This window comes from Hydra vulgaris, chromosome 06 (assembly GCF_038396675.1).
Source record: "Hydra vulgaris chromosome 06, alternate assembly HydraT2T_AEP".
NCBI lineage: Eukaryota > Metazoa > Cnidaria > Hydrozoa > Anthoathecata > Hydridae > Hydra > Hydra vulgaris.
Genome location: NC_088925.1, coordinates 34,495,920 through 34,520,301, shown reverse-complemented (window position 1 = coordinate 34,520,301; position 24,382 = coordinate 34,495,920). Strand labels below are relative to the sequence as shown.

Sequence of the window (24,382 nt, the reverse complement as noted above, 5' to 3'; positions counted from 1 at the left end):
CTCGTTATTCTTTCTAATAATCTTTTTATGAAGGTTGAGATACTCTTCTAAGAATGCTAATTTTTTTCTAATTTGCTTTTGAGCAGACTTGAGTAAGATGTTTATTAAAATTTAGTTTGTTGTCTATGTTACACTTCCTTCTAAAACCATTTGCCACAGATCATACTTATATACAAGTTCTCTGAATCCCTTTTTCTGAGGAAACGCTGATTTCATATTTTATTTCTTTGAAAGTTGTTTTATTTTATCTTTTCGAAAGTTGGATCAAAATTGTCCTTATAGGCGTCAATCTTTTAATTATTTGGGAGCGGAACATTGAGCCGCTATAAAATTCGTCTCACTACGTAGTACAAATGAAAACGGAATAGGTATTGTAACATTGGGTCGTTCAAATAAAATCAATGCTTTGGGTCGGTCAAATAACATCAATGTTTTGGGTCGGTCAAATAACATCAATGTTTTGGGTCAAATAACATCAGCGTGTTGACATCACTAGCAGCTCACACTAGTCCGAAATGGCTTAAAACTTGAACTTGAGTTTCCGAAGAAACTTTTTGGAGGGATTAAAGTACTCATGCTCCTATTTCAAAAAATGCAAAAATTGAAATCAAACTATTTTGTCCGAGAAAGAAAATTGATTTTGAATTTTTAACATTTTATGAAGAAATGCCGGTTGACATAATTATTGAAAAAAATGACTTTGACTCATTCTAAACTGGAAATACCATCCAAATGTTTCTATATGTAGCATATTTGAGTGTTTGGAAATTAACTTTTATGTTATTTTGTTTAAAAGTTTATAAAAGTCTTTCTTTTTATTAAGATTTTTAACTCATTCCTAAAAAATCTAGTATAAGAATGCTAATATTCAAAGATTAAATTTTCAATGTATATTTCTAAATTTGTAAGTTCAAAGTATAAGTAATTATAACAGGACAGAAATAATGCTTTTTAAATTAAGCTAAAAATGCTAAATTTTTAGTTTGCACAATGTCATAATAAGGGTGGCAATATGGCAAAATGTTTTTTTCTTTTTTTTCGGGAAAAGGCATTGACCCTTAGTTGCTTTGGTATATGATTTGTGTCAAATCAAGTTATTTCATTACAAATGCCTAACTCAGATAAATCCCATGATGATTGTAGAAAAACTGTTTGTTTTCTTTGTATGAGAAAGTCTGAAAGAATTTTAACCTCCTTCTTGATTGAGCGAGTCAAAGAAATATTTTCTGTTGACATTGATTTTGCCGATCAAAGGGTTCCCTTGGGAGTTTGTGATCGCTGCAGAGTTAACCTTCAAAAAAGGCACAATGGCGAAAATGTGACTCTTTCAAGTCTTTTTAATTTTGACCAAATTGAAACCCGTCCCTCAAAAAGAGGCCAGGACTGTGATTGTCTCATTTGCGAAATTGGCCACCGCAAGCTAAATGAGAGACACCCCTTGGAAACATCAAGCATTACATCATCATCATCATCATCATCATCATCATCATCATCATCATCATCATCATCATCATCATCATCATCATCATCATCATCATCATCATAATCATAATCATCATCATCATCATTATCATCATCATCATCATCATCATCATCATCATCACCATCATCATCATCATCAAAATCTGAGAAAAGTTGTTCAGACTGCTTAACAATCATTAGAAGAGGTTTTCCACACACTTGCACTAAATCTACCGTCAGGGAGAATATGAAGCTGCTTACATCTAAAGGTTTGAAGGTTGGAGAGCAGATTGCGTCATCTGTAATTCTTTCAAAAGATGCATCTCCCCATGGAACCATCAAAATAAGAAGATCTGGGGGTGGAAGACCATTGCCTATAACACAAGATATTATTTTTGAAGATTTGTTTTACTTTTTATAATACAGATATATTTGTAATTTCACCTATGAATTTAAACAAAAAACTAATATTATGATTTTTTATCAACTTCCCATGGACAAGCTTTGTTTAAAGGAAAACAATAATACTTACCTTTGTACCAAATTGATGAAAAGTAAAAGAAAATTCTACATAGAACGGACTATTTCATTTTTCTCACTTTTGCTACGTTTTTAGGCCCTGCATGTCAAAAGGAACTCTTCAAAAAAGAATCTGAGTTGACTGCCCAAGATTTAAGTGCATGAGCAATCTAACACAGGATTTTTAAATACAGGAATTAAAATTCTTGCTACTACTCTCAATCAAGTGTCAAAATCCGAAATAGTTGAGACCAACTTTCGTGAGAAATTCTCTCAACTTGGTAAGCAGCTTTCTGATCACTTCACCCAAACAACAATTGATGTTCATCATGATCAGAATAAAATCAGTCATCAAGCAGTGGTCTACTGCAAAGAACTCTTTGCATTTACAGATGAAATTTTGAAGAATAGACAACTGTTTACTGATCATATAGTAAAACTTGGCATAGATGGAAGTGGCGGTTTTCTTAAAATCACTCTTGGAATCCAGGAGGATCTACCATCTTAACCACTCTGTCCACCTAAAAGAAAGTTATTGAATTCTCAGCTTGAAAAGGACAGTAGCGTTAAACGTCAGTTTCTTGTAGCCATTGCTGAAGATGTTCCAGAAAATCTGAAAACAATCCTCAACCTATTACACCAAGCAATGTGAAATACTTTGTTTCATGTGACATGAAAGTAGCTAACATCCTGTGTGGATTGCAGTCACATGCTAGTACCCACCCATGCACGTGGTGTTATAAAGACTCCAAGAATTTGTCCTTCAAAGGCAATCATCGCACTTTTGAAACACTACGGATGTGTTTCAAAGCCTTTGAAAATGCTGGCAAGGATTTAAAAAAAGTAAAGCAGTTCAAAAATGTCATTCATGATCTCCTTATCTCTGTGGAAGATGGAATGCTTGTCTTGGACGTTATTCTTCCAATGGAACTTCATCTACTACTGGGTATTGTTAATCACCTCTACAAAGCACTAAAAGACCGCTGGTCAAAGGCTGATGAGTGGCCATCAGCTCTTAACATCAAATATCAGCCTTTTCATGGAGGTCAATTTGCTGGCAATTAGTGTCACAAACTTTTGAAAAACTTTGATGTACTGCAACAGCTTGCTGAGAAAAATTGCGCTTTTGAAACATTTCCCATCATTGATACATTCAGGAAATTTGATTCTGTTGTGACAGCTTGCTTTGACAATGCACTGGATTAAAGCATCATTGATAAAATCAACAGCTTTAAATGCTCCTATCTTCAACTTACAATGGTCAGTGTCACTCTAAAGGGTCATTCAGATTTTTATCATATTCAAGACTTTGTTGCTCAGAGAAAAGAGTTTTTGGAGCGTTACAGGAAACAAGCAACTGAGTCTATTCATCACAGCTTCAGTGTTCATCGGACTAGATTTAAAAGGCCCTCTCATCACCCAGAATATGGAATGAAATTGGAAGCATCAGTGGTCGAATTTAACAGCAAACAATTGTAGAATGTAAAAAGAAATAATCAATGTGATTTTTATTTATTTGGAAGAATAAATGTGAATTAAAATTGTTTAGTGTTTATCATTTTAACTTAATTGTGATAAAAAAAGACTCAATATTATGAATATTATGCTTTTGTTATATTCAAACAAAATTTCTACAACTACCACTTAGTACTAATGTTTTTTTTACACTAAGGATTTTCCTAAACCCATACACATAATAACGGAATGTTCCAGCACACAAATATGCTACATATAGAAACATTTGGATGGTATTTCCAGTTTAGAATGAGTCAAAATCATTTTTTTCAATAATTATGTCAACCGGCATTTCTTCATAAAATGTTAAAGATTCAAAATCAATTTTCTTTCTCGGACGAAATAGTTTGATTTCAATTTTTGCATTTTTTGAAATGGGAGCATGTGTACTTTAATCTCCCCAAAGGTTTTCTTCGGAAACTCAAGTTCGAGTTTTGAGCCATTTCGGACTAGTGTGAGCTATAGAAAGACTGGCTGCAAATTTTAACAGCCGTATATAACTAACATTGCTACATGGAAGTCTTCTCGGGTATGAGATTAATTGAATCATATAGTTGAAGTATAGAAAACACTTTTATATTGCGGCAAAAACGTAAACGAAAAATTTAAGAAGACAAGAGGATTCTTTATCACCTAAATTAAGAGAACATGGGCTTGCCCTATTTGTAAAATAAACTCTAGAGTACTTTTTACGTCTTTAAGACTAAAGTATTGTTACAGCTCCAATGTAGGGTAAAAAAATGGTTCTTTATACTCGTTATACTGATGGAAGTTCTGCCCCCAACCCACTTATCGCTGTCTGCTGTAAGCTAATTAGTTAAGTTCTGAAAACCTTCCACTTAAACTACCAGAACTAACAGTTAACAGTATTAAAATAGAAAGAGGTTTTTCTATGAAAATTTAAATCGAAAAAGCCAAATAAAGTTAGTTGAGAATAAAGTTTCAAAGACTCTGGGGATTATGTACAAGACAAAACATCATTGAATAAAATATGTTTAAAAGTGTTAAACTATTCATTTATTCATAGATTAGTTTTAAGCGCAGATAGGTAAGAAAGTGCTGAGCCGTTACTCAAGGAAATAAATGCTCTAATCGTATATGAACTGCATATCGATCATAACTATTTATTTATTCAAAATGAAATAATTCCAAAATATTTTAATAAAAATTTCTCTCTAATTAATCATAAATATGAAACAAGACACTCAATAAGTATAATAGTAGAGCTTGTAAAATTATATTTTTATCTATTTCACGAAATGGCTTGATGATAAGACATTTTGTCTTCTACTTGCGTCAGTCAGATTGTCATTATATATATATATATTTATTAGATCTGATGTTTATATGATCTGATATTTAGGATAGCATTGTAAAATGTGTGCAAATTGACGAAATAAAACTAACTAGGCTAAGATGTTTTGCACCTTCGTATTTGATTCCGTATTTTACAAATCAAATCAATTAGCTTTCGTAATTGCTTGGTAATGCATAGTGTTTACTGTCTTTTCTTGGATTTCCAATGTTAATTGGGTTGTCTCAGATCAAAAATGACCCATATTTAACAAAGCCATTTTTGATGTGAGGTATAGTGTTGTACCTGGGTCTATTCTCGTCAACTCAATCTTTTCTTGACAAAACTAATGACGTTTTTTTATAACAGATTCTTTTCTGTCATTATAGTGTTGATTATCAGTGCACCTGTAGCAAATAGCAAAATCCAAAGATGCTCAATCAAAAATCATATTATTATATCAGCCACGCAAAATACCCATGGCATTATTGCATCAATGATTCCGGTAAGGGAAAAAGCTGACTATTAAGCAAGTCAGAGAAGAACACCAAACTATTTTTTAGATAGTTAATCACGTTTTTTAAGTTGTTGGAATTGTGAAGGTTTCACAATTCCAACATTCACAAAAGCTTTTTTTTTATTCTTATTTTTTATTTATTTATTTAAGGTGCCCCAAGAAGTCTTGATAGTCAGTCGCATTTTTCTCAGTAGCCTTTTACTTACGTTTAAAGAAATTTATATTTTTGACCTCCATTAAGTTCGACAATGCCCTTATACGTACTTGCATATACAAGATTATCTTTTATTAATTCTCCTGGTTTAAACTTTGTGCTCAAGGACTTCATCAACCATTTCCAACGGTTTGAAAACTGCGTTTTCTGATTTCCTTGAACATTTGTGCCAAGAGGACAACGAGATTAAAGAGTGTCAATAGTTACAACGAGGAGGTCTTTATTCGTGTTTGGGGCGTTTGTAAACGGCGTTTCTGCTATCCTCACCATGCTGGTGTCTACTTTTCTCTTTGTAGGATTCTCTTTAGGTAAAAGAGGTTATTCTGACATTTATTAAAACTTGAATCACCACAGTCTAATTTTTCAATCAATAAATTAGAAAGTTGCGTCCCTTCTCTAATACAAAACATAGACGGCTTTGTCATTATCAAGTACCTAGGGACGTTGCTCAACCCTTCAAGGAAGATGGTCACATAATTAATGATTAGATGTGAGCGTACAATTGTTGCTATTCAACAACATTGAATAGCGACAATTCAATGTTATTCCAATCAACATTCCAGTTTCAAAGCCTCTTCTTCACAAAATAGTGTTACCCAATTTTCAACTCTAAGAGATAGGTTTTGTATTAGAGAAGGGACGCAACTTTCTAATTTATTGATTGAAAAGTTAGACTGTGGTGATTCAAGTTTTAATAAATGTTAGAATAACCTCTTTTACCTAAAGAGAATCCTACAAATAGTCGTGCTAAGGTTAATCGATTAGTATATAATGTTACTTTTGTTTGAGGTGCAGACCTTACAGCTCTATTTGTTGCGAATCTCGGTTATGCCATTATCGATCGGTTTACCGTCGGTTTCTCAGTAAAATAAGTTTACACCCTTAAGTCGAATGGGAATAATTGGCTATGCGCGATCTCTACCGACCCACTATCCAAAGTGCCTTCGGAAATGTCTTATGCAAGGTTGCGAGAATCAGTTTGACCTAGGCAATCTCAGTCTACTCAGGTCAGGATCTTCATTGGGCTTGACAACAAGTTCAAACACTGCTCTTTTGCTCTCCTATGGATTAAATTCATCAAAATGCTGCTCACCTTTAGGATTTTAAATAAGAACTAGTTGAGACCCTTTGCATGCAAGTTTTGCTGAACAACTAGAATACTTAATATTCTTAAGTGATTAATTATTTCTACTGACACAGGAGCAACAGTTAAACATAATCCTAATTATGTCTCGCTTTAATACAAGATTTTTACCAATGAGTCCTATGTAAAAAAAGTCTATATTCGATGAGTTATTTTGTCCTATCATTTGAGAAAATCTGGCGTTGTAGCAGAGAGAAAATGAATGCAACTCTGATTACCTGGATCATTAATCTCAATCTTTCCTGTAACAGACTTAGGTACATTCTCATCATGTGCCAAACTCTACATCATTTAAGCGTCAGCCAGAGTAGACTCTTGCAGTCATGAATCTTTTAAAAGTTGATATTAGCATCAATGGTCTCCGGAATGCAATCATATCATAAGTTTGAGGAAGCTTTTAGAGTTTAAGCTGAGTTTACCAGAAACACAAACAGTCAAGTAAATTGTATCAATTTTGAAAACGGTTAAACTATTTTAATTGATATGCTGAAATGCGCCAACATCTCATGATCAATTGCCGTTTGTTTCAATAATCACTTTCAGGGCTCAAGACGCTTGATCCATATGAACGGCCATTTAAATCATGTCATTTAAATCACTATTTAAATGTCATTTAACTCACTTAACGCCATTTAAATTACTATTACCTAAACTGCTTTTACTCATACAACAAATAAAATGATGTATGAGTAAAAGAATTGAAAGAATAACAACTTTTTTTAACAGTTTTAAAAGAATTAAAATCTCAAACAATTTCGATTCTTTTAAAACTGTTATTTTTACGTCTTAACGACTTCACTTGTTTTACAAACTCTCCTTTTATCATATTATAAATAAAACATAAATTTAACATATTATTAATAAAGATATTGACTCTTTGCCGCAGCGACCAACAAAAATATATTGTTTTCCTTTTCTAATGTTTATCTTACGTTAAAACCTCACTTTAATGTTTATTAACATCATTTAGACCTAAACAGAAGTCAGCGTTTCACATACACAAAATAGAAATAAAAAAAGGATAACTACCGATTACAAAATTTATGATACTTGAACCAAAGAAATATGTTGAACCAAACGTTATATACATTTTCTACTTTTGTCTTTACCGCAGGCTCATTTTCTAAGTTTAGTCCTAACCCTAATTTTTAAAAGTCCCATGACCTTGCGTGAGACACACACACAATTGGTTTCAAAGGTTAGTTCAGTTTTTGGAACCAAAGTATCATGCCTGACATCAAACCAGGTAAAAAATACTTCTCGACTAATGGAATTCCCAATATTTATCAGAAAGTAACAGAGAAAAATTTTTTCCTAATAAAAAAAGCTAATCATGTAAGTATATTTACCAATATAAGGAGTTCCACAGCTATTGTTGATTACTTGAGCACACTTTCTCACAAAGATATGAAAGAAATTCACCCGAGGTACCTTTTCTATACGAGTCCTACATCGCGTCTAATCTTACTTAGTTTATGATGTATCGCTTGAGTGATGGGGACTACTTGAGAAACTCAATGTAATAACACATGAGATCAAAAAAAACGAAAAATGGAAATTTCCAAAATAATTAACTAATCCAAAAAATAAATAATAATAATAGTACTCTAATCAAGTAATAATAGTAGTTGTCAAAAAACACACAATAAAGAAATTAAAACTCAAGTTTATTAAAATATCATCAAAGCATGTAAAAAATCATAAAAAATCTAGCGCATTCATGAAGAATATCCATCATGAAACTATAAATGAGTCTCAAAGGCTACTGGAGTTCCTATATCTACTGTTGAAAAAGATTTTATTCATCAAACGAGATAAAGGATTGGGAAGAAAAAATTTTGTGGTAAATAAGAATCGTTGTTCTTTTGAAAGAAATCTGAATTGTCTTATAGTGAAAGAGCTAAAAAAGAATAGAGGTTCTGATTTTTCGGAAAGTAAAGAAATACTACAACTATTTTTTTTAATGTAAGTTCACCTCCCCAAAAGCCGAAAAGGCCACTACAGACAAGAAGGCTACTCAGTTGTGGTTATAACTCTCTTTCAACTCTATTACTTTAAAGCACGAACCTTAACGAACAAGGCCGCTGCGCGGGAAAACAAGTTGAGCGTGGTATTACCACGTGACGTGGTGGGGATTGAACTTGGAACCTCTTGCTTATAAAGCGAGCACTCTGCCACTACACTACACACACTACACTACACGCACTACAATTACAAGTCCTCCGAGAAATTAAATACCCAAAATGTTCTGAAAAAAAAATTCACTGCTAAAACACGGGCACGAAAACTTTACACATAAAGTTTGATAAAATTAAACGGCTGTATTTTGATGGATGACGAAACTTACATAAAATTCCTGGTGACAAATAATATACTTCAATTCTTTGTGGCGGTGTTAGCAACAAGTATAAATACAAACTTGTTAACAAATATGATAAAAAATTGTTTTTATGGCAATCAATTTGTAGTCACAGTGTCACGAAATGACTTTTAATTCGAACCTCTTGTCCCGAGAAAACCCTTTGGAGGTTTGAGAGTACACATGTGTAGAATAACACTAGAGTTGGTTTTGAAATCTTTCATCATCGTCCGAGAAAGAAAAATCAGTTTAAAGTTTTTAATTTTATTGCTCAGAATAAAAATTTTACAAAAAAATAATTTCTTTAAAAAAATCTTGTTCTCTATTACAACATAAATTTCTTCAACATATAATGTGTTTGCAACTCTAAACAAAGCAAAACCAAAAAAAAATACATACAAACTATTCTTGAAAGACAAACAGTTTTCTACTTTCAGCTTTGAAATTCAAGCTGTGAAAAACATTAATGATTCTAGATACTTATACAAAATTATTCTACTCAATTGATTAAGAAGCAAGCCTTTATTAAACTCTTACATAGCATATGTAATTAATAACTCTAAATGTCTCTTCCACAAATAGAAATCAAAATGTCTCTTCCACAAATAGAAATCAAAATAAATGTTTACTGTTATACTCGATCAAACAGTTTCGAAGATTCCTGGGATAATCCCAATGGATGGCTGGCCTCTTGAAACGTTGTCAATGAAGACTGAAGTTGTGGTGAAGTGACTCTGTGGCTTGCTCAGAAAAGATGCCCAGAGAGTGGTTGTGGCGATCAATAAACTGTGTCACATGGAAGAAAACAGCATGTGGTTTGGGGGTAACATTTGTGTTTGGAAGGTTGAGATAGGAAGCTTTAAACTCTTCAATAAGCTCTCAGTAGTTCTGTTGGAGTGTATTCCCAAAGCAGGCATGAACAACAGCATCAAATTTTCTGAGGGTTTCAATAAATGGAAATGCCAAAAAGCAAGCATGCTTCTCTGCAAGTTGTTGAAGTGAGTCAACATTTCTCAAAAGCTTTTTACTCTCATTGCCAGCAAATTGTCCTCCATGAAAAGGTTGTTGTTGAATGTTGATCATCTTTGGCCACTCATCTGCATTTTGCCAAACCTGACAGAGGTTCTTAAAGAGGTGGTTCACAACACCAATGAGAAGGTGAAGTTCCATAGGAGGAATAAAATCTAGGACAAGAGTACCATCAGAAAGTCTTATTATTGGCTGGTGAACAACATTTTGAAAGTCCTTTGCCTTTTTTGTTTGGGCACCGGCTGCTTGGAAGCCTTCAAAATCAGAACGAATGGAGCCAAATGTTCGAAGCTCACCACTGTGATGAAGATTCTTTGACTCAATGTCACACCAGGTGCAAGGGTGTGCACTAGAGTGAGATTGCAAGCCACAAATTACGTTAGCAAGCTTCATGTCGCATGACAACACAAAAGACATTCTCTCTAAACACAGTTTATCCAGAATTTGTTTGACATTGTCATAGTTTTCAGAGACATTTTCTGCAATGGCCACCAAAAGTTGACGCTTCACTCCAGAGTCTTTGAAATTTTTAAAGAGAGGTTTCTTTGATGGAGGAGAAGTATCTGGTGTTTCTAAGCTCATAATATCAAAAGAAACTTTCACGAACCCGCCTCCACCATCTATCCCCACCTTAATAAGCTGGTCTGACTGAGGGCCTCTGACTTCAACAACAGTGTTTCTTAATGCCTCCATGTCATTGCAGTACACCAATAAATGTTTAGACTCTTGGCTAGTGCTTTTGGATGTATCAGTAATTTCTGAGGTGACAAAGAGGTCAGAAAGTTGCTTTCCAAGAGATTCAAACTTTTCTCTGAAATTTTTCTCCACAACACGCTGTGGAACTACTTTGTTTAGAGTTGAAGCAAGCATATTCATTCCTCTATTTGAAAGACCAATCTGGTTTTGAACTTGTACTAGATGTTGTGCAGTCAAGGTGGGTGTAGATGAAGGAAATAATTCTCTTTGTCGCGATGGACCTGCAAAAAATCACAGAAAGTTACCATTGTATCATTTCCGAAATTCATAGTGTATATTTTATTGCTATGCCCTTTGACAAAAGTTTTTTTTGTTTAAAAAGTACAGTTTTTACCTGGAGTTACTGGAAAGGGTCTTCCTACTCCTTGATTGAGACGGACAGTGCCATGGGGGGAAGGAACTTTGTTGGCAATTACAGAAACAGCCACTCTTCTGCTGCTTTTTTGTCCTTTTCTGCAACTTTGAGTAAGTTCTGTCGTAACATTGCTTTAGTACAGGCACGAGGGATGCCTCTTCCTATCAATGAAAAGCATGCTAAACATCTTTTCTCAACAATTGGCTGTTCTATAAGCTGACTGGCAGTGTTTGTTGCTCCACTTATCTGAGAACTTCTGAATTTTGCTTTTCCCACACTACAAATCAAGCAATCACATGCTGATTCTCTTGTTGCAGGATCTTTATTTTTTGATAGTCTCGCAAGGAAGGAAGTTGGACATCTCTCCCTTCACCTTTTCTTCTGAGACTTACTCGACAGTTTTCACAGATTCCAATTGGTACTCTTTGGTCTTCAAAGTTGATTCTTTGGCCCAAAATTTCTTGACTGCGTTTAATCATAAAATCAGTCAGCTGCCTGTTAGCTTTGTTCATACAGAGAAAACAGACAGTTTTCCTGTTGTCTTCATGAGTTTTTGCTTGGTTAGGCATTTTGAAAAATGACGCACACCTTGTTCTTTTAAAACGGTTGCTAAACTGTTTGCAGGTTTTTCCCGGAATTTTTTAGTTAATTATTTTTTTGCTAAAATATTTTGTATGTACTATTTGTAAAACAAATAACCAAAATAGACAGTTTTTTTAAGAAAGAAAAAAAAACTCTTAGTTTATTGATCTTATTAAATAAGCATAAAATTAAAAACTTTAAACTGATTTTTCTTTCTCGGACGATGATGAAAGATTTCAAAACCAACTCTAGTGTAATTCTACACATGTGTACTCTCAAACCTCCAAAGGGTTTTCTCGGGACTAGTGGTTCGAATTAAAAGTCATTTCGTGACACAGTGTAGTTGCAGAAAAAAGTAGAGCTTTTGTGACATTTTTAACCTTGACATCAAAAATTTCTATTCAAGAGTGTCTTTAAAAGCGACTTTTGCCACTCATTTGATTGTACGCTTGAATTTGTTTGTTTTAGCTTCGTACTGCCACGCTAGGAAAAATTTGGAGGAGACTTTTTGAGAAAAGTTAAACTTTGTTGTAAAAAAGCTCAATATACTAAATTGACCACAATTCCGGCCCATTGAAAAATATTAGAGTATTGGAAAAGGATATTTTTGTAAAACAGACAAAACTAATAATTGCATACAAGGTTTACCATAAACAAGAATATGACAGTAACAGTTATGCTGAAGTGTTGCCCAGTGAAAAAGCGCATATGGGATACGCGTGGATTTTTTCCATATGTAACCCATGTGGGGATTATTATTTTGTTCCGTGTAGGTTTCATATGGATTCCATATGGTAAATCCCATATGGTTCCCACATGGATTCCATATGGTAAATCCCATATGGGATACGCGTGGGCTTTTACCATATGTAACCCATATGGGGATTATTATTTTGCCCCATGTGGGTTTCATATGGTAAATCCCACATGGGTTTTATGTGGTAAATCCTACATGGGATATACAGTATTGGACAAAACATTTGCAACCAACATCGAACAATGCTAAAAAGTGTTCCTAATTTTACATGTCTTAAAAACGAAACGAACTATACTACCACAGCAAACAGTTCAGGAGTCTGGAGTCATAGCATGCCATGACATGAGCAATCAGATGACAGGTGACAGCACACAGGCAGAATTTCGTTGACAAGTGAAATTTTTTGGTTTGTTTCATTTTCTTAAGTCTAGTCTGTGTCAACGTCAAGGAAGTTTTTTAATAATTAAAGGAAGTATCCAGAAGTTTTTAGAAGCATGCAGAAGCTACCAGAAGTTTCCAGAAGAAGCATTTGGAAGCATCCAGTAGCATCCAAAAATATCCAGAAACATTCAGAAGCATCCAGACGCATCCAGAAGCTTCCAGAAGCATCGAAAAGAAGCATCTAGAATCTTCCAGAACAGGTTCACACAGGTTCGTTTTACTATATAAGAGACATCTAAATCGACATGCAATTCAGTCAGTATATGGAAGTCAATCAGCCAGTATTATCAAGACAGTTTATCGAAGTGAGTTTTATCAAAGTGTTTTATCGAAGAACATCAATACAAGAAGTGAAATACAACAAGTGGTTCATTACATCAATACAGTCCACATCCAACCAAGACGTTGTGTTCCACAGAGCATTATTGTATCATTACAAAGTAAATGTAACCCGGTAAGCCTTGAGAAGCGTGATTATTTATTTTTATTATTTTTATGACTTCAAGTGCTAAAATGGCTCCCGACAGTCTTGGATTGGAACTAAGAAAGAATATTATTGGCGATTACGTAAGTGGAATGTCACAAAAAACTATTTGTGATAAATATCGCGTGAAAAAATGGACCGTATCAAGACTATGTTCCAAATATCGTTTTACAGGGAAGTTGGCAACAGATAACAAAGGTGGAAGACCACGTTCCACAACTTCTATGATCGTTAGATCCGTCAAGAAGGATCCCTAGATATCATCAGTCGAGATACAAATGCAATTAGAGCTGCCTGTATCGGACCGAACAATCAGACAACATGCTGTTGAAGCCGGATTGTTTTCTCGACGCCCTGCAAAGAAACCGCTGATTTCACTAAAAAACCAGAAGAAAAAACTCCTGTTTGCTACATCTCATATTGACTGGAAGTGCAGAAATGGCAAACTGTCTTGTTCAGTGATGAATCGAAGTGCAACATCATTGGGAGCGATGGCATTTGCCGTGTACTTCGACCGTGAATAAAACCGTGAAGCATGGTGGAGGCAATGTAATGGTCTGGGGATATTTTCTGCTAACGGTCTAGGTTCAATACATCGAAACGATGGAATAATGGACCGTTTCATGTATAAAATATCTTGAAAGATGTTATGTTACCTCATGCTGAATGGAATATGCCAATAAAATGGGTCTTTCAGCAAGACAACGATCCGAAACACATTGCAAAAGTAGTCAAGCAGTGGTTTCAAGACAACCACCTATCGGTGATGGATTGGCCGCCTCAATCTCCGGATCTCAACCCTATCGAGAACCAGTGGGAGATTGTCAAGCGCAGAATTAATCGTGAAGGTGTTCGTAATAAGGATCAACTGTTTGAACAAATCCAAAAGGCCTGGGCAGCGATTCCACAAAGTTTCATTGATCACCTGATCGAATCTATGCCTCGAAGATGCAAGGCTGTGATCGACAACAAAGGATTCGCCAAGAAATATTGATAGCGAAATACAGCTTGGTCAGCATTTTGTCGAGTTGCACTTGTTATGTCCAGAAGGAAATCAACTTTTTTAAATACTTTTGATTAATTTATTAATTTTCGTGTACAAATAATGAACTTTGTGATGAATAAAACTTGTAGAACTTTGTCTCTAAACAGTTACATAGTTATTTCATTAAATTGAAAAAATGCAGCACTTTTACATAAAGAAACTAAATTAGCATTATTTGGCTGGCACTCGTTTTGTCCGATACTGTAAGTGGAAAATACTACATGTTATAGATCTTAAATGCCACATATTTTAATCCAAATGGTATAAAAGTAGTCAATACTAGACAAATGAAAGTCCGAATGCTTCTATGATAATTTTTAAAATTCTTTTAATTTAAAAATTACTTAAATAGTAATTTAAAATTAATCATCGAAGCTTTCAGAGAGACTTAACTTAATCTGGTATTTGCTACTTTATCCCATTTGGTATTCAAAATGTATAGCATTTTTGATCTTTTACATGTGATGTTTTCCACCTATAACCTATGTAGGATTTACCTTAAACTATTATGACGAAATTTTATAAAATTAAAAAACGTGTTGCAAAATGAATTTATTTTAAAATAAATGCTATTAATCAATACATCCAAAATGAATATTAAAAATATTATTTTTTCTTTTGCGAGTTACACGCCGTTTTTTGTTGATTGAATTAATTAAATCGCTTCGGCTTGCATAATACCTAGGTTTTTAGTATCTTCTAACTTTCTTCAAACATTTTCTGAAAAAACAATATAAATACAAATATATATAAATATATATATATATTTATATATATTTATATATATTTGTGTATATATATATATATATATATATATATATATATATATATATATATATATATATATATATATATATATATATATATATATATATATATATATATATAAGAGAGAGAGAGAGGGAGAGAGAGAGAGAGAGAGAGAAAGAGCAATTTTAATAAGGAACCTTATTAGTCGAGCAACTTTAATTACAATATTTCACAAATAATTATTTCCTAATTTATTACTTACAATGACTAACGTATTATGGGTAATTGAACACATATTATGGGTAATGAGCTTGAACCGATGAGGAGAATCCTGAAAAAAAGTGATCAATTAGGAGAAGTAGTTAAAAAAAAAAAAAAAAAAAAAAAATGTAAAAACCTACTTTACAATGATGTAGACGTTGGGTGCAATAGCCACTGGATGCAAAAGTATCTTTACATTTTCGTCACACACACGGTCTTCTATATTAACAGGTCTTGACATCGCGCAAAATGCCGTAAAAACTGAAGGCCGATTAAACTTTCACTTTTACTTATATTGATATATTTTTATATTAGGTAGGGTGTAATGGCAGTCTATGTTTTCTAATAATAATCTCTAGTAAAGACAAAAATATAAAAAGAAAACCAAAAAATTGTTAAAAGATAATCATATTTTTCGTATTTCAAATTTCATTAAGAATATTTATGTAATATTAAATAATATCAATAACAAGCAGAACCATAACAAAGTATATATCTATATATTAGAAAGATAACTGTATTTTTAATTTTTTTTTGCTAAAAAAGGTAACAATAAAAATCACCAACAATAAAAAACACCAACTAAAGTTGATTCAAGCAAAAAAAAAGTTTTATCAATATATCTCAACAGGTTAAATATTTACAAATCCAAACATATCGAGAGACATAAAGGCTAATGAGAAAATAAAAAACATAACAAGTAAATAGCATAATAAATTACAAAACTAATTTTCACATAAATTATGATAGCTTTAGTATTTTCGTTTTAGATTCTTTGCTACTGCTGGGAGTGGTAATTAGTGAGTAATTCTTTAGCAGAATATTAGAATATACTCTGCATTGTTTTTTTGTGATTTTAAATTTATATTTAGCAGTAATAAACTGAAACTGAGTAACACAAAATGTTCTGCATAAAGGGTCAGTAGCACCTTGAAAAAAAAAAGCAAAATATTGACCATTGGACAAGAGTATCAGAAGGAATTTCAAGTCCGCCTCTGTTTAGGCTATACAGATAACTTCCATATTTATAATAATCATTGGTAGAATCATCATAAATTTTTATTTCGCTTTTTTGCACATAGCCAGCTATGTAAACTATAGCTTCTAATGTAGATTTATTAACTGAGCTTTCAAGATCATGTATATTATCTAGAAGTTCTTTTTCATCAGTAGAAATATCTCTAAAACATATGTCACAAGTATGACCATTAGTGATTTCGCCGGTTATCCGGTTTTTCGGTTAACCGGATTTTCTTCGAATATCAAATATCTATTTTCGAATAATAAAAACCGACTTAAAATTTTTATAGAAAGTAACAACTTACTTATGACGCTTATTGTTTGACAAATCTTAATTGATTAAAGATTATAATAAATTTCTTTTATTAATTTAAATGTTAATTTAATCAGTTTTATTTAATAATATGTTCTTATAACAATTTACAATAGAAATCTCAAAGTATTACTTATTACTTATGCAACTTAAACAATACATTTTTAAGAAAGTTTTTTCGGAATATATATATATATATATATATATATATATATATATATATATATATATATATATATATATATATATATATATATATATATATATATATATATATATATATATATATATATATATATATATATATATATATATATATATATATATATATATATATAGATAGATAGATAGATATAAAGTTTTGCATAGTAGATATCTGGCTGTTCTAATAACAGCATTTTTAAATGTTATTAGCGTATTTTGAATTGTAACTAACACTTGAAAAGTAATGCAAATAAAATATCTTATATTAATATGATAATTTCCATTACTTCCATAACTTTATTACATTATTTACATTTTACTTACAGGTGCTCCACCAATAGGATACACATCAATTGTCTCACGAATAGCTTTGCAATTTGAGGCAAGAAAGGCTGCCATTTTTTCAGAAGTTCACACAATTATGGGGCAATTAAACATATATTCTTGTCTCACAACAGATGGCTGGACATTAAATTCTAACAAAAGCTTCATTGCTATTTCAATTCATTTAATTGACAAGAACTGGAACCTTGTCAGTTATATTATCAATTTGGTTCACTCCCAGGAGCGTCACACAAGCGTCAACCTACAGAAAAGTTTGGAGGCTGCAATGGATACCTGGCAAATTCCGGAAGCCTTTGCAGTGGTGTCAGATAATGCTGCAAACACTGTGCTGGCACTAACTTCAAGCAAACGTGTGCAGCATATGGTACGGTGTGTCGGTCATACAAGCCAATTGGCCATTAATGACAACATCAATGCTATCCAGGCAGTTAGGGGTGCGCTAGCAGCCATCCGAAGAGTAGCACAGTTCTTCCGAAGTTCGAATCCGTCCTGGAATGTCCTCAAACAAATTCAGAAAGACGAAATCAAGAGGAATTATAAAAACCGTGGTACTACAGTATCTAGACTTCCAAAGCCTATCCGCCCTATCATGGACTGTGAAACAAGGTGGAGCAGCAAAATCCATATGGCAGAAAGAATGGTGAGGCTACAACAGAACATTATTGCGGCAATGCAGGTAAGATAAATTGTTATAATTTACTACAAATAATTGATTGATTATTGATTGCAAATGCAAGCTTGTGCGCTTTAGTTTTTATGAACATCTTTTCTAAAGGATCCTCAAGTGAAGAAAGACATGGCTAGATCAAAGTGTGGCATCCCCAACGCTGACCATTGGGGAGTTGCGCAAACAGTGGTGGAAGTTTTAAAACCCTTTGCTGACCAGGTTACTCGCTGGAGTGGTCAGCGGTATGTTTCATACTCAGCGATTTATCCAGCAATTTTCGGATTGCTAGATTTTCTTAAGCCGGATGATGAGAACGACACGTGGGCTGCTGTACAGCTGAAAGAAAAGCTGCAAAGCGAAATAAAGCAACGGTTTGGTTTGGTTAGCAGTATTAGCAATGATTTTCCTTGCTATTTAGGCATGGTTGCTGCCCTCTTGGACCCTCGATTAAAAAGCCTCCCATTTCTGACCACCGAAGAAAAAGCAAGTGTGATAACGTATGCGGAAGAATTGCAGGCTATCTTGCAGCAGCAACCTGTCATGGGCCCTGCTGCAACCACTTCTGCATCTTCGAAATGCTTTTCACACAAGTAAAAAAAAAGTTGATTTACTCTCGCGTATTTACAAGCCAACAACAAATGCCAGCTCACAACCAACAACTTTTTGTCAGGAAATGCAAATTTATATAGCAGAAGCTGCTGAACCGCTCACGGGAGATCCACTAATGTGGTGGAAGTTGAATAGTTCTCGATTCAACCTTCTTTCTCGTTTGGCTGCACAGCTTTTCTGCATCACAGCAACCAGCTGTCCGAGTGAGCGAATATTTTCAACCGCCGGAAATGTTATCACAAAGAAAAGAAATCAATTAACGCCAGAACATGCAGAGATGCTGGTTTTTCTGTATGAAAATTCAGAGTTACGTGGAGACTTGGTTGATGATAACGAAGAAGAAGATGATGATGATGATGATGAAATTCAATTTAGCATCGATGTCGAGATGAATGATAATGCCGATAATTAAACAATACTTGTACATTATTAATAATGTACAAGTAAAAAAAGTACAAGGAATATATTCCTACCTGTTTTAATTATATAATTAAAAATGGTATATTATATTATAATATAAAAAATATATGTCTTTTATATCTTTTTTCATGTTTTTACTCTCGAGTTCCTAATAAACGTCCCCCCCCCCCTTATTAATTTTTGATTATTTTTCCCACCCACCCCAAGCTTATTAAGACCCCCCCCCCCCCCGTTTAATTATTTTTACTTGTTATCAAAGTTAAATTTATATTATAGATTTAAAAAAAAAACTCTATGAAAATCGGCCTAAAAATTAAAAAATAATTATATCAGTCACAAATAAAAACAAAAAGTTCAGTGAAAACAAGCTTTAAAAATCGTCGAACTTAGTTTATTTCTCACCAAAGACAAAGCAATTTAAATTATATTGAAATTATGATAAAACGGCTGATAGAAAATGTGCATTTGACAGCAAGCCGCGCTAGAATTAAAAAGTTTTATTCGTGTTTTGTAAAAAAATTTTTAATTTGAATTTATAAATTAAAATTTTTTATAAAAAATCCCCCCCTTTTATTAACCCCCCCTAACCGAATAGTCGGTTAACCGCAAAATGATGGGAACTGTTATCCGGTTTTTGAAACGGTTAACCGGCGAAATCACTAATGACCATCGATACCATCAACAGGAATGTCAAGTTGTAATATCAATTTAGTATGTTGAATATTAATTTTTTCAATTACAGATTTAGCGTTTATAAAGTAAGTACCTCCACATCCCTGTCGAAGCTTAGAAAAAGCTTTTTCAAGTGGATCTGTTGAAAACCAACCTAATAAGACATACTTTGCTCCATTACTCAACAAAATTTCTACGAGATCAATAAAGCCATAACATGAATGCGCTATTGAATTGCTAGTATCTAGCGTTAGCTGTTTTACACGCTTACCTGTAGGTTTCTTAAAATTTGACAGTTCAGCAATATCTTGTAGCAGTTGTAACTGTTGATCACCAACTGAGTGGATTTCTCCGCATAATTCATTTCTAAACCGAATGCCAGCACCAGGTGCTTTGACATTAACAACATTCGAAAAAAAATTTTTTTTCAATAAATACAGCAGTACCTTCAAATGCTTTATTTTCAATCTCTGGATGCGTTCTTAATGCAGCTACTGTTTCTTCGCAAAAAACAGACAAACAAAACTTTACATTTTGTCTCTCCATTGGTTTTGAATAAACTGATTTAGCTGTAAGTTTAGAGAGTTTAAAAAGACTATTGCACTCAGTTTTATATAAAGTTTCTAAATCACTCCACTTAGCCAAAGCTAGTTCTTTATTGTTCAAAAATTGAAGTTCGCCAGTTTTTTTTGTCAACCAATTGTTTCGTATAGATTTTAAGAGATGCACAGAATCATACAATAAATATATACCTGATGTTGTTAACCATTGTTTACTATCAACAATTTAAACATTCCAAAAAATCTTTGATTTACACGGTTACCATCAGTAATTATTACCAGTGTTTTACTATTTTCAATATTATTTATCGTATCAACAATTTGTTGACATTGAGCAAACTGAAATTCAGAGGAAAGATTTACAACAGGTTAAGCTCTACATATTAATTCTGGACCTCCAAAAAGAAATTTAATCATAAATGATAAAATTGTTTTAGCTAACTTTTCAGGGTAGTTTACTGCTTGACCAAACAAAGCACCTCTTTGGTAAAGTAATGAAGCTTTGACATAGACCTCATCAATTAGTAGTATGGAAGTTCTTTTCAATGGATTTAAATTCAAAAAAATACTATTTATAAAACTTAGGTCCTCCATTGAGCTTATTTTTGAAGTCAATCGTGTTAAGTCCTTATACTTGGCAACTTGTAGTCAATACACAAACAATCATATAAACTTCGTGGCATAGCAAAATGCTCATATGCTTTACATATAATATCTGGAGTATATAAAACTTCACCAACATTAACTTTTCTCATAGCATTAAGTTCGAATAGAATATTTGACTGAAGCGAACTTTCTTTATTGTTTAAAAATCTAACTGCTTCAAATAAAGCTGATTTTGTTTTTATTAACTTAATTTGTTTACAGCTAAAGATGAAATATTACAAGTTGAGCCATTTTTGATTGTATGTGTAAACTTTTTTTATTAAGCTGGAAAACAATAACATCGTTATTATCACTTAACAAAGATTGAATATTGTCAAATATAAGTTCATCCTCTTTTAGAAAATCATTTAACACATCTGGTAAAATGCTTCGAAAACCGCTTGAAGTTACAGTTTTTCTAACTTTACTTGCTGGTGTGGCTAAACAACTAAGCGGAATATTTTAAAAAAAAAAAAGGTGGATTTAAAGGTCGTTGCTTCCCACATTTGCTTTCAAAAGGTGCTTCATTTGGCCAATGCAGTCGACATACTGCTGTATAGTCTGTAACAATAAAACCAGTTCTTGGGATAGCTTCACTACATCTTTTTCTCTCCTCTAGATTCTTCGGGAATTTATAAATTGATATTTTTGTTGTAGTTGAGATAGTTCAACTTGCAAAGAGATACACAGCATTTTAAAGGCATTTTAATTATTAAAAAAACTTATCGTTAGTTTGACAATATTATTTATTACCTTACAATGTAACACCTTAAACATTACAACGTTAACGTCTTGAAGTTGCGCTATCTAATTTATAAACTAATCAAATTTTAAAGATTTATTAAAAAAGCACAACACTTTCTTCAAATGTTAAAAAAAGAACACAAACTTTTGTCTAATTTTAAAAGATAAAAATGAAAAAACACAGTATTCGGAATTGGCCTTCAGTTTAACAACTTTGTTACGCGATGTCAAGGCCTGTCATTATAGAAGGCCGTGGTCACACATAATATAATATTCTGAAACTAATAAACAAACATCTAAATTTCTATAAGTAAATTTATTCCTTGATCATTGCCTTCATATCCTATCTTATTTTCATATAATCTATTATGGTATTATTTATATAACATATCACAACAATATTATTAAATTTGTGATGTTCAAATATCACATGAACATTCTCTAACATGTTCATATGATATTTGAATATAGTTCTTGAGTATATTATCTGCTAACAATTGACTGATGCAAGTTCAAATGTTGTCAAAAACCAAGCATGCATGCATGGGACACTGCAGTGTCCCACAAAGAAATGCTGGTTTGAAAGTCAAAGAATTCCCAATTTTCTTTATCAAAAAAAAAAAAAAAATTTAAATAGGGGGGAAATAGGGAGGTTTCTGTAACTTTTTTTAGGCTCCAAAACTTTTAACTTTAGATATAATAAGGTTCATAAAACTTAAGGGACTTATGAAGTACATTGAGGAACAAAAACAGGATATTTACAGAAACTTTTCAATTTTTAATCTGGAGTACCACAGTGTAATTGGGAATAAAGTCTCTATGATCTAAAGTAATATATAAGTTAAATAAAATGCTTTAAAATGCATGCAGTTATACATATAACTCCTGAGAGTTAACTATATGTATAACTAGTTATACATAAAATTTATTATATAAACTTATTTTTTATGGTTATGCTTGAACAAATTAGTACCAATTAATTCAAATTCAAGATTTAATTCAAGTTCAAGTTCTTATTTGTTCATTGTTTTTTCACTATTTTATATTTATTTGTTCAAATTTGTTAACTAGTACTAATTCTTACTTCAGTAAGAATATTTATCATTGTTGAACGTGATTTTATTAGTAACTTAATTTCACTTTCAACATATTTTGACAACACCCTTTACATTTACATTTTAAATGACGACAGCTTTACTTTTCTATTGATGTTAAATTTATTACGCTTCAATAACTCAGATTGAATTTTAACTGAATTATTGTAAGCTTTGTAAGGGTTTGTTGTATATCAAATGGTGTTGTAAATAAAGTAAAAATAATATATATAATATATATATATATATATATATATATATATATATATATATATATATATATATATATATATATATATAGTATTTAGGCTATGGGGTCATCCATAAATGATGCCAGTAGATAGAGGGGCAGTGTGAGTTTAACAATAATTGACAATGGGGAGGGGATTTTGAGACCAAAATAATGTCAACTAAAAAATTGAATTAAAAAAAAAGTAAAATATTTTATTTAAAAAAAAAGTAAAACAATTTATGCTAGCTATGAGCAGGTTTTAGAGGTATTTACACCAACAATGTGGTCCAAAAACTTCTTGCTTTTGTTGCTTAAAACTGTAGAGGATCATAGGAAAAACAATTTAAATTCAGAAATTAACTTGCTTATCTGAAAGAACAATTTATGTTTTTTTTCTTTTTTTCTTTTAGTACTGTTGAGAATAAATGTATAAGAAAAAAATTGATGGTATATGCATTTTTTATATTATTTTAACAATTCAGATATACCATCATAATATGATAACAAAAACTGACATCATTTTCAATGAGAGATGGCAAAAAATTGACTGAGTTTGATAAAGGGTGAAGGTGTTCAATAAATCTGACATCATTATGCACAGATGACCCTATGATTTAGGTAAAATAAGTAATCAATTTGCCATATTTCTCTTTAGAAAGTGTAAGAAAAAAGCATTGTTATGCTGAGAACCTACCTACTATTGAGCAAGCTTTGACCACCCATTTTATAAATTTGATAGACAGAAGTGGAAGTGCGAATTGCAAAAGAACTAATAACAATGCTCTAAATTGATTTTAACTTTGTAGACTAACATTAATATAGTATTTAGAAATAATAAATGAAGTTTACATGATTTTTATAATTTGTATTTATTCATTACCAGTTGTCAGTCTCTATTTTATAAAATGAATTAAAAAACTATTTATTTATAGTATAATAATAATACATAAATACTAGTTTCCTAATGCTATTATCATCACAATGTTAATGGTATTCGTTTTAAAGTGAAATTTTGTATTAATTTTATTGTTTTAATGTTATATATATATATATATATATATATATATATATATATATATATATATATATATATATTAATTTTACTATATATATATTAATTTTTCTATATATATTTTACTTATATATATATATATATATATATATATATATATATATATATATATATATATATATATATATATATATATATATATATATATATATTATATTTACAACACCATTTGATATACAACAAACCCCTACGAAGCTGACAATAATTCAATTAAGATTCAATCTGAGTTATTGAAACGTAATAAATTTAACATCAATAGAAAAGTAAAGCTGTAATCATTTAAAATATAAAGGGTGTTGTCA

At 32.0% G+C, this 24,382-nt stretch overlaps 1 protein-coding gene and 1 long non-coding RNA gene across 2 annotated transcripts; one reads left to right on the top strand and one right to left on the bottom strand.

Annotated features, from left to right (window-relative positions):
• Positions 1–15,018: 15,018 nt before the first annotated feature.
• LOC136081014 (uncharacterized) lies at positions 15,019–16,964 on the bottom strand. Its single transcript, XR_010638814.1, has 3 exons — positions 15,624–16,964; positions 15,485–15,553; positions 15,019–15,192 (listed from the first exon to the last, which is right to left on the bottom strand). It is a non-coding gene; the product is annotated as an uncharacterized LOC136081014 (long non-coding RNA).
• A 477-nt stretch (positions 16,965–17,441) lies between these two features.
• LOC136081346 (E3 SUMO-protein ligase ZBED1-like) lies at positions 17,442–18,626 on the top strand. The gene is made up of 2 exons (XM_065798658.1): positions 17,442–18,041; positions 18,141–18,626. The coding sequence occupies exons 1-2, from the start codon at positions 17,442–17,444 to the stop codon at positions 18,624–18,626; spliced, it is 1,086 nt and encodes a 361-aa protein (XP_065654730.1).
• The last annotated feature ends 5,756 nt before the right edge of the window (positions 18,627–24,382 follow it).